This window comes from Macrotis lagotis, chromosome 1, assembly GCF_037893015.1.
Source record: "Macrotis lagotis isolate mMagLag1 chromosome 1, bilby.v1.9.chrom.fasta, whole genome shotgun sequence".
Lineage (NCBI taxonomy): Eukaryota > Metazoa > Chordata > Mammalia > Peramelemorphia > Peramelidae > Macrotis > Macrotis lagotis.
This window is the reverse complement of record NC_133658.1, coordinates 889,135,592-889,147,472: the sequence shown is the minus strand read 5'-3', so window position 1 is coordinate 889,147,472 and position 11,881 is coordinate 889,135,592. Positions and strand designations below refer to the sequence as shown.

Sequence of the window (11,881 nt, the reverse complement as noted above, 5' to 3'; positions counted from 1 at the left end):
CAAGGCTCAGTGGAGAAATGGATAGAGAGCCTGCCTCAGAGTCAGAAAGGTCTGAGTTCAAGTCCTGCCTTTGACACATTGCTGTGTAAATCACTTACCTAATCTGTCAGGCCCCAAGCAACTCTAAAGCTGTAAATTATGAACAAGTTGTTGACCTACATCAGGGGAAGATGTTTCTATCCCAGATGAAATCACAAATCTATGCCCCATCTCTTCAGAAAAAAAAAAATGAAGTAGTAGCCCCAAGATCAGAAGACGAGTAGATGATAGAAGGTAGGACTCTTTCTATGAAAAGGCCAGTTTGCACACAGCCCTCTCCACTACATCTCTCCTGTGAAAGTGAAGGCACCACACAAGGGAATGATGCAGCTGCAGCAGGTCCAAGCCCCCAGGGGCTTTAGATGAGATTGGTATTCTGCACCCTCCCTGCTTCCAGAGCCAGGACTTTATCTGCCAGCAGTCCTTTTTCACCTCTCCTCCAGGCAATTCCTTCTTCAAAGGGCTCTGGGAGCTAGGGCTCAGCATCAAATGCAGGTTTATTTCCATTCCAACTGATGTTCCTGAAGATTTAGATTACAGTCCCTCAGGAGCCACCGTTTTCACAGTGTCCTCCCTTTATGTCCTTTGCTGCTGAGCCAGTCTTAATGGCAGCCCTCCAAACAAAGTCATTTGTAGACATGTTCCCATGTCTTCTTCTCATTGCTCTGAGTGGCAGGGAGGCCCTCCTTTGAGGACAAAGCTGGAGAGATGGCCCCTCCACAGGCTCCCTTTCTGTTATGAGTTTCATTTCTTTTGGGTGCTTGAGCAGATGGCTACAGGTCAGCTGGTGCCTTTTGATTGCTCCAGAGTGTAGTCTGACATTGTTAATTGGGGGGGTGCGGTGTATGTGCAGAATTTCAGTCTCTCTTCTTGGGGATTGACATCTCCACAGGAGCAGTTAGGGATGTTTGTTACAAGGTCACCTCAAATCATTATCTTTTTTCTTCTAAAGGGATGGATCTGGAGGGAGAAGAGGCAGCAGATAGAACACCAGACCTGAAAGCAGGAAGGCTTGAGTTCAAATCCTAGGCACTTATTTGCTATGTGAACCCTTAAACAAGTCACTTAACACCTCCAAAACAAAACAAAACAAAAAATTAACAGATGACTGAGAGGCAGCATGAGAGGATACAGCCAGCACCAAAGGAAAAAACCTGGGTTCAAATTCCATTTCAGTTACTAGCTTTGTGACCATGGAGAACTCATCTTCTCCTGGATACTATCGCATCTCCTACATGTCTAACTGCCCCTTCTCAGGTCCTTTTGCTGGTTCATTGGCCATTTCTTGCTCCTTCACTGCAGGTTCACCCCAAGGCTCTGTCCAGAGCCATCTTAGTGACTTCACTCCCATGAGACTATGAGTTTCTCGAGAATAGGGTCTTTTTTATTTGTACCCTACAACTTAACATGATGTCCACAATTAAAATCTATTGGCTGACTCCTAAATCTCTATCTCCAGCCCAAGTCTCTTTCCTGAACTCTAATTGTGTGTGTCCAACTGTCTGTTGGACATTTCAGATTGGATGGCACAGAGACATCTCAGACCGAACATGGCCCAGCCCATCCAAACCTACCCAACTCATCCTTCTTTCAAATATCCTTCTTTCTGTCAAAGGCATGATCCTTCAGGTTCTACAGGTTTAAAATGTCAGTGATATGGATAGAGTACTAAACATGGAATCAGAAAGACTTGAGTTCAAATCCTGAATCAGATATTAGTTCTATGAACTTGGGCAAGTCATTTTTGCTCTTTGAATCTCAGTCATCTATAAAATGACTGGCTGAATTTAATAGCTTCTCAGGTTCCTCCCAGTTCTAAATCTATGATCTTCCAGTCCTTAAGCATATACCCTACATATCCAATCAGCTGCCAAATCTTGTGTGAACCTTAACACTGTAAGAACCTAAAAGAACATAAGGTTAAAATAACATAATGGGAAAATATATAGATTAGACATGAAGTTATATTCCCTGGGATTTACCAATCAAACCTAAAGGGATTAGAGACCATCTCAAGATGATCATAAGGGACTGGAAAAGAGTGGATTCTTATGCCCTTTGGGTATTGGGAAAAATCATTAACCTCTTCCTTGTATGTAGGAATTTGCACAGTATCTCTCCCAAAACTGATCCACAAAGATTATCATCTTTTTTATCTCTTCCTAAATACTTCTCTGGTCTCTTCCTGGAAGGATGGTCTCCTTACATCCTGAGTGTTGTTCCCCTAAATTTGCAGTTAACACAAAGAGCTTCATTTCTAACTAACAAGGCAAGGTGATCTGATACAGGCTTATAATTCTCTAAAGGGAATTGGTCTATCACAAAATAGTTAGGAGAAATTATTATTGTTTTCACACTTGTCATCTCCACTTCCACAATGTCTCTTGAATTCATTCTCTCTCTCTCTCTCTCTCTCTCTCTCTACTCCTATAGCTAGCACTCTAGTTCAGATCCTAATCACCTCACACCTAAGATACAAAATGCAGGTCTCCTCAGGTCATTTTTCTAACAATAAAGTCTAGATTCTAGTGGTTCCATGCCTGGAAGGCCCTCCCTCTTCACTGCCAAATCTTGGCATCTCTGGTTTCCTTAAAAACTCAGGTCAAGAATTCTATAGGTCTTCCTGTTGCCACCCCCTCCTCCAACACACAATTACCTTGTGTTTCATTTACAGACAGATATTTTCTAAATGTTATCCTGTCTCTCTCAATAGAAAATAAGCTCTTTGAGAACGGGGGCAGGGGGCCTTCATTTTTGTCTTTGCATCCCTAGCATTGAAGTAGTTGCTTAACAATTGCTCATTGGTTTGTTAGCAATAACATTCTATACCCAGAAGTAAACTGGTGAACTTGAATGTTGAGCCATTGCTGATGAAAGAGGGAAGATGCAAACAGACATATTTAATCTTGATACAAGAAGAAAACAAAACAAAACTTAACCATTAAAGCTGTCCAAGGGTGACTGCGCTGTCTCAGAATAGTAGCAGATTCTACCAGACTAGAAATTGGTAATGAAGACTGGATGACTCCTTGTTGGGTATACTAACCTTGTTGGGTATACTGTAGCTGCAGACATGTGAGTAGCCTGGACAAAAAGAGATGGGGGGCGGTGGGGGACTGCATGAGAGTTGTCTTCATGGCTCTCATATGGAAGTGGGATTTGTTGTTTAGTTGTTTTTTAGTCATGCCTGACTCTTTGTAGCCCCATTTGGGATTTTCTTGGCAAAGTCACTGAAGTAGTTTACTATTTCTTTTCTAGTTCATTTTTTCCAGATGAAGAAACTGGGGCAAATAGGGTGAAGTGACTTGCCCAGAGTCACATAGCTAGGAAGTATCCGAGGCTGGATTTGAACTCAGAAGGATGAGTCTTCCTGACTCCAGGTCAAGCACTCCATCCACTATGGTGCCATCTTACTGCCCCAGGAAGAGGGGGGTTGGATTAGTTCTACTTGATCCAAGAGGGCAAAACAATGGGCAGTGGACACAATGCAGTCTTCTGTCATGGAGAGGGCATTGTACTCAGAGTCAGGAAGATCTCGGTTCAAATTCCATCTCAGATATTTATAATTTGTGTGACTTTAAGCCATATCATCTTGTTGATTTTTTTTTTTTGGAAGGCAATGGGGTTAAGTGGCTTGCCCAAGGTCACACAGCTAGGTAATTATTAAGTGTCTGAGGCTGGATTTGAACTCAGGTCCTCCTGACTCCAGGGCTGGTGCTCTAGCCACTGTGCCACCTAGCTGTCCCATATCATCTTGTTGAAGGAAAAATATACTTGGCTTTTTAATATTAGGAAAAGATCGATTGTGCCTGTCTATATTTTCTGAGGGCTTCCAATCAGATGCAAATATAAATGCAAATGTAAATTCACCAAGCTAAGAGCAACCTCAATTCATTCCTTTACTCCTCCTCCAACTTCCTACTTCTCACCTTCCAAAGTGGGTCCCCAACCCTAGTCATGTAGAGGGGATGGAGGTCCCCCTTTTATCTGCTTTTCCCTAACTCTTCCCTGCACAGAAAGTGAACAAGACTATAAAAGTTTGGCCTACATTCCCCTTGAGTCCTGAGTCCAGTCACTTCTTCTGGTCCTTTTCCTTTCTCTCTTTCCTTCAGGCATTTTTACCCAGACCTTTGTTTTTTTTAGCCTGTCCTCAAGTAACTTATTGTCTCTCAGGAAAAATGTTTCAACTGTGAACTTTGCAGGCTTGTGAAGTAAAAACTGCTGAGCTTTCATACCTCCAGGGCTAGTCTAAGTTTTTCACTTCCAAGAACCTGGATCTTGTGTGGCCGCACCACCCATTTCCTCATCAACAATCTCATTAGCCTCAATTTCTCTTTTAAAAAGAGGTTTGGGTTGAATGGATGGCCTCTATGGTCCCTCCCACCTCTAAATCTATGATCCTACAAGCAACAAAGAAACAAAGACAGGCTTGATATCTGGAGAAATTCCCTAGCAATAAAAGCTAAGATGGAGAGGGCTGCTCAGTTGGGAAGGAGTGGATTTCCCTGAAAGGTCTTCAGGCAAAGCAGGATGACCACTTTGGGGGAGAGGTCTTTTAGAATGGGGATTCCTTTACAGGAATAGGCTAGCTTAGCTTCCAATTTGAAAATTCTGTGTTTCTGCTTCTAATTTATTCATTCTAAGGAAACAGTTACTAGATTTCTTTGGGGTTCCTAATAATACAGGAGTTAGGGCTGGGGAATGAGGGAATCTTACAAATTGCTCATCCAAGTGGAACTCACTAGCTCTACTTTATCCTTGCTGCCCTCCTGGTAGAATGGAAACTGCTTGAAGGCAGGGATTGTTTTAGTTGTTTTTTTTTCAATATCTCTAAGGAATAAGGATAGTGGGATAATAGGTCAAAGGAAATTATAAGCAAATTTATATTTTTCAATAGGAAAACTCATTCATTTCTGCTGGGTCTACAAAAAAGCTGGCTGCGGATCTGAGTATCTGGGCAGTATACTTGAACACCACTTAATCAAAATGCACGATCCAGATAAAAAAGAAACACTAACTGCTTCAGAGACTCTACGTCTCTGATCTAGCTGCTCCAAAGAGGTGAAAAGAGAAAACCACATCCGTGACCCAAATGAGAGCAAGCAAACCAACATGAAATGTATTCTATGAAGGACTCCCAATGATAGCAACTGGATTAAGATAAGAACTCTGCTCAGATAGAATAGAATAAACCAAATAGGAATTACTGATTTTCTTCACACAAGAGCTAACATTAATTACCAAAAATACAAATGGGAAAGGATGCTCTTTGGGAGAAGATTACTGTCTAACTACAAAAACATAATCTCTATTCAACAGGATATCAGCAAAGAGAGAAGAGGGGGAAAAAACCCAACAACTGACAAAGCCCTGCTCCAGTTTGGACTTAAAAATAATCATCTCACTCTCAGTTGGAGCTACTGGGACTTTGTGGAAGATATCTTGTTCCTGGGAATTGGAGAAAAGGCATTTGTTTGGACAAGTTTTTGAGAGAATTCTTGGGAATGGTCTATGAGGTGATGGACTGATGCATTAGCTCAAATATTTATTAAAAGGAAATGGCTGAACCCTCCAGTATCTTTGCCAGGAAGATACCAAATGGTGTCAGAAAGGGTCTGACACAAATGAAAAACAATGAGTAGTAATAACAATGGTAGGCAGAACTTGAATCCAGCTCTCTACCTACTGGGAAAGTCATTTAACACCTGTCTCTGACCTAGACAACTCCAAGACTCTAAGTTACAAAGAAGTTGATGATCTGGACTGATGGAAAGAGCTTCCTCACTGGGAGTTCTTGACTTTAATAAAATTACAGATATGAACCAAAAAATAAAATTAATAATAAAATAATAACTGACATTTACATAATGCTTTACAGGTTTTGTTTATGTCTATGGAATACTTTGCATGTGTTGTATTGTTATACCTTCACTTCAAACCAGTCAATAGTAGATACTGAAAACATGGATATTCCCATTTTTCCAGATGGGGAGAACATGGGTTAGAGAGGTTAAATAATTCAACTGTGGGCATACGAGTAGCAAGCTTCAGAAATAGGATTTGTACCCAGTTGTCTCCTGGCTCTGAGTTTTGCAGTCTTCACACCATATGAGGCACTGTGCTGGTGACTGGTCTTTGGTACATGCATTAATTCCCCATGAATTGGTTAATTAGGTGCCTAGGAGATGTACTCTGGTCTCTAGAGTATTGCTCACTAGTCTTTCCCTGAAAAAAATAACTGTGATGGAGAAATAGGAACCTTCATACTAACAAAAACAGTCAAGGTCTGCTTGCTAACATTTGGAAAACTGCTGAAAGGGGGGAAAAAGGGAAAAAAGATAATTCTTTTTAAAAACAGCAATGTAAATGATAGGAACAGAACAACAGTGGAAAGCATCAGCGTATATAAAATATGAAGTGTATTTGTACAAAATCCAATAAGGAAAACAAATGTTTCATAAAAATATTTTTTAAAAAATCAGCAAAAGTCAAAAGCAAAACAATTTGGTAGAAAGTTACAAGTCCCTGTACAACCACAGGAAGGATAATATCCCCAACATGATATCACGGGACTTTGGGTTACTGCTTAAGGACTGTGCTCAGGAATAAATCACTATGATTTTGGCTGCTGCTTGATTAGACTCAGGCACACCATAAATAATGAGGGAACATATGCTCTTAGTCCTTTGACCAAGTGCAGGGGCAATCTCAGTGGGTTATCTGTATCCAAAGACAAATGGTGGGGAAAATACCTAAGGAAGGAAATCTAGCCAGCAGCAAAATCTGAAACCAATGATACCATTCAGGTCAAGGGATAATGGGTTTACGGCCCCATCATAGAAGATTCCACGAGTCTAACGTGTTGACAGATAGAGTGAGAACACGTGAGTCTGATCAAGGTCCTCCCCTTTATTGGTAGATGACCTTCACGCAAAATGTCTCCTCATTTTTGTCTTCATGGTCATTGATGTAGATCAGAATTTCCTCCATCCCTGTACTGCTACCCGGAGCAAAGCGCAGGCCAATGGTGTACGTCTCTCGAGCATCAACCTGGAAGTGAGTGAGACAGATTTTTCAATTTTTTTTCCTTCTATAGGCTGAGTTAAAAAGGGCATGGGATGGAAAGACCTCTAGAGAAACCTCGAGTCACATTCCACATATCCTCCCTTCCTCTCACAACAGCCTCATCTGACAAAAAGGGAATTTACAAGTTGTCAACTGGACTAGCAATCCATCTGGAAAACCTCAAGATGATAGTGATGCAGAGAATTATGAATGGAGAAAATTTATAATCAGAAACAAGTTCTGTAATTTTTAATGCTGCTAAATTTTGTTAATTGTGGAAGGCTGTTTGCTCCTGAGATGTAAACTGATCCCCATTAATTGTACCTTTTCTTCCCATTCCTCCTTCACCCAGCTTCTAGTTCCCAGTTACTTGACCTTGCCCATTGACACTGGAGTGACAGGAAATGACATGTTGAACTTAGAGATCACACACCTTGGTTCAGGAAGGACCAGTACATAGCTTGCCCACTGAAGAATACCTGAGTAAGGTGCTAGACCACTCACCAAGAGCCACACTTCGTCCAACCTACTACAGAAGTATATTTAAGAGGAAGTGCCTCCCCTTCTTGCTTCTTCTTGACTCTGCCTCCCACCCTTGAGGATGTCTCCATCACCTTCCTTCCTAGGCCATATGCTCCCATGCTGGACTTTAGTGCTTCACTATGGGTCCCCATGCCATGTGATCAGGGCTAGCTAGCTGTCTGCCCCCCCACCTCTCTCTCTCTCTCTCTCTCTCTCTCTCTCTCTCTCTCTCTCTCTCTCTCTCTCTCTCTCTCTCTCTCTGTCTCTAATTTCACCTACCCTATCCTCAAAGTGTGTTCTGCTTTTCTAGGAGTTTTAACCTATTTACATTGTAATAAAATCTTGAGCAGTTTTACAATCCTAAGGAACATACGAATTCCTTCATCTTTCTGTGACCCTCTATTTCTAGATTTAATTGGTGACTGCAAAATCCCAGAGTAAAAACAGTGGTCAAAGGAAAAGAAATAAGAACATTATAACATTCATGACATGAATTTAGGGGAAACATGCACAGGGTCCTACGGTTCCCCAATGAAATGTAGTATACCAGACCCCTGCCCAAAACATGTTTCAGTAACTTTCATTTCATATTGAATCAAGTTTAGATGTGTGAGCTGAGCTCTGTTGTCCCTATAATTGGCTCTGGGTCACCTTTCTAGGGCTGGTAGAGGGGCTGAGAGACTGCTGGGCCTGAGGTCAGAAGGACCTGAACCGCAGGTTCTTATAAATCCTGAGACCTGGTCAAGTCACTTGGCCTCTTGCTTCAGAGTCCTCATCTGTAAAGTGGGGAGCTGACATCCACAGCATCCCAGATTGTTGTGAGGCTCAGATGAGGCTGCTGGTATACAGCAGGTGCTTAACAAGATCCTCTTCTCCTTCCTTCTCATACAAACTCCTGAGGCTGTGGCCGTGCTGTTCTGGCTGCCTCCTCCCCTGCACGCCAACTTCCAGCCTCCACACTCTCCCCCATCCTTTAAAGCCAAGGCAGTAGACTTGGATTCAGGAAGAGCTGGGTTCAAATCAGGCTTCAGTCACTAGCTCAATGACCCTGAGCAGGACCTTTCCCACCTGCTGCACTCAGTGGCCTTTAAGGCCCCTTCTGATTCTAACCTGAGGGTCCTCAGCTCAATGCCCCTTGACCCTGTACCTCCCTGCTTCACTCACACAGTGTTATTCTGCAGGATGGTTCTTTGAAGATTATCCCTTCCCTAGCTCCTAAGCTCTATGAAGGCAAGAAGCCTGACTCTAGCTCAGCTCCAAGCATTATTCTGCACTCAGATGAGGCTTATAAACATCTCTCTGTGTTATCTGTATCAAAGACAAATACTTTGAGAGGTGTCACAGAGAAATGCCGCAACTGCCTGTCTACTTGAGTCCAAACCTGCCCTGGGAGTCCACCTCAGGGCAAAGCTTGGGGCAGCTGGAAGCCAAGTTTTCTGGGGCTAGGTCATCCTACAGGGGGCTTGGGGACTCTGAGAACCTAAGAGAGTCCCAGGGTCAAAAAGATCAATACAAAACCCTCCATTCTCATGGAATCCCCCAAAGTTTTGAGTTTTAAAAAAACCAACCCCCCCAAAAAAAACACCTCTAGGTACTAGTTTTCACTATGGCCCTTGATGAGATTGGGGAGGGACTCACTGGGGAGATGAAGCCTCAAGAATTTTTCTCTTCTATTATAAGAGTAGTAGTTTTCTACCCCATCCTCAACCTCAAACCCAGAGGACCTTCACATGTGCACTTGTGTGTTCATTCTCTATGTTATACCATGACCTTGGGGTGTGTGTGTTCATACCTACATGTCATATGCATGAAGTCATACGCACAATATGACACACGCACACATACCCACCTACACCATATATATATACATACAGTCACACTCACATGTAAGCATGCACACTCATACATACACAAACACACAGACAACACACATACCTGAAGACTCATGACACATAGATATACATACCCAGAAACATGCATGCATACATGCATATAACCTACATGTATGTGCAGATACAGTATTATGCTTATTTATATTTACACACCTAACCCTACATATATACATGTATATACACACATGTGCATATTATCTATATATATGACACCTGTATACATAATTTTACTTACACACCAATACAGACATACATGTATAGTTGAAACTATATACATACAGATATATAAACATTCTTATACCATATAGATGCATCTACATAGTATATATCATGTCTATATATATATATATATGAACCCCTCATTTGAAAAATATGGTGTCATTTCTGGGAAATTTCTGACAAAGTCAATGAAGAAAACATCAAGAATGGAGAACACAGGAGCTCTCACCAAGCTCAGTTTCTCAGGGGTGGGGGTGGGCTTGAATTACAGAGGAGATTTCTAGACATAATATCAGATGCACACACAACTGGCCTCTTCACACAGCAAGAGATACCTAACCTAAATTTTCGGAATGCACCTCCTCCTTCTTAGAAGATCTAGCCATAATTAGAAGGAATTATTCTTTCAATGCAATGTTTATCAATGGGTTTTAAGCTTTCCATATAAGAGAAGGCAGAGAAAATACAAAAGAAAAGCAGAGAATTCTCTTTAAGGAGTTTCTGAGAAGCACACCACCTACCTCAAAGGAGTCTTCCTTGAACTGCAACAGGTCTGGGTGGTTGGTGTATAGGCGGTATGCTCTTTTGGAAGGGTAGGGATTGGTGTATGTGATCCTCTTGTTGGCACCCTTGCCACAACCAACTGGCAATATGATCTCAAAAGCCTGGGGGAAGAGGTGCGGGGAAGAAGGATAAAAAGAGAAAGGCAGCATCACAGGACCAGTTAAAATGAGTAGTATTTATGAAGCATCCATTATGAGAATGGAACAGAGTTAGGTCCTGGAGGTACAATGATACAAGTCCTTGGCTCCAAGGGTTTCCACATTCACACATGCACATAAAATAAACACAAGGTCATTTCAGAGGGAAGCTTTAACAGCAAAGGGGAATTCCATTTATAAGGGGATACTTGAGCTAGGTGGCAGGGTGGAGTGCATTCAGAATTGTGGGGGACTGTGTGAAAACACACGGAGGAGTTGTGTGTGAGCAATGGTAAAAGGCTGAAGTTCCAGACTATAGTTAGACCAAGAGAGGCTTTAAATGCCGAACAGAGGTGTCCGTCTTTGATCCCAAAGACCACAGGGAGCTAATGGAACTTAGTGGACAAGAAAGTGACAAGAATTGGAGCCTGCAAACTTTGGAAATCTAGCTAAATTCCAAGATCACAATACTTAGAAGAAAATGCAATCCCCCACATATTTTTTTCTTAATGTTCTTGAAGGTATGGAAGATAGAATGATTCTGGAGAAATAATGCAAATCTTATGGAATAATGCAAAGGAACAATCTTGGAATTGAGTAGCAAGGTGAAAGAGATAGGTAGATCTAAAGAGATAATAGCACTGATGCTTATGATTCAGCTTTTGTTTGTTCTTCCCACTACCAAGTGGAGCAGGAAGATGCTCCCTGCCAGTGAGTAATAGTTGAGTCCTAGCCAGAGAAAAAAGCTGCAGAGTCCAGCCTATATAAATTAATCTTCACTTAAGAGTCACTGGGGAAGAAAACAAGTTTGCTACAGAATATGTTTCTGAAAAGCACCATCCAACAAAAGGACAAAGGGCTAAAGATATGATTTAATGCAATTATGGAGATCAAGGAGAATTTCTTAGTAATTTGCCATGATGTGATATTTCTTCCAGAATTAAGTAATAGCCCTATATGAACAAAGCATAGTTGGTCTGCATCTTACAGGTGAAAGAAATGAAGCAGGGGAAACATATATAAGAGAAAGAATACAGCATTTTTCCAATTTTTTTCCAAAAAATGTTAAAAGGCAAAAATACATGACTTCTGATAAGATGGGGAAGTAAAGGAAGAAAAAGGATCACTGATCTTTGGAGTTAATTAAAAGGTATGAAACTTTCTTAGAAACTTAGAAAAGGGAGCAGAACCAGCCCAGGAAGAAGCAGCATCATGTGTTCCAAGGAATGAGGATAATATTAGGTGAGAGGTTACCTAGTAATGATAAGAGGAAGAAAACAATGGGCAAGGTGATTGGTGAATAATTGCACAGACTCTAAGCTCCATGAAGAATATGTTTACTTCACATAATTAATAAAGAGCTTTGTGGGAAATCTTCCCAAGGCATTTATCCAAGATGTGAAAGAAAATATAGTGAGGTCTAGTGACCATCACTACCTTCCT

At 41.5% G+C, this 11,881-nt stretch overlaps 1 protein-coding gene across 3 annotated transcripts in view; it reads right to left on the bottom strand.

Moving 5' to 3' along the window:
* Positions 1–6,292: 6,292 nt before the first annotated feature.
* The window catches only part of NPHP4 (nephrocystin 4), a 169,232-nt gene continuing 163,643 nt past the window's right edge, over positions 6,293–11,881 (bottom strand). For 2 of the 3 annotated variants that reach the window (XM_074218620.1, XM_074218621.1), the window contains 2 exons: positions 10,259–10,402; positions 6,294–7,089 (listed from right to left, as the gene is read on the bottom strand). In XM_074218620.1, the coding sequence (XP_074074721.1) occupies positions 6,949–7,089; positions 10,259–10,402 (285 nt within the window). In that variant the 3' untranslated portion in view covers positions 6,294–6,948. Of the gene's footprint in view, positions 7,090–10,258; positions 10,403–11,881 lie in introns of all 3 variants that reach the window. The other variant, XM_074218622.1, reaches the window with a different exon arrangement.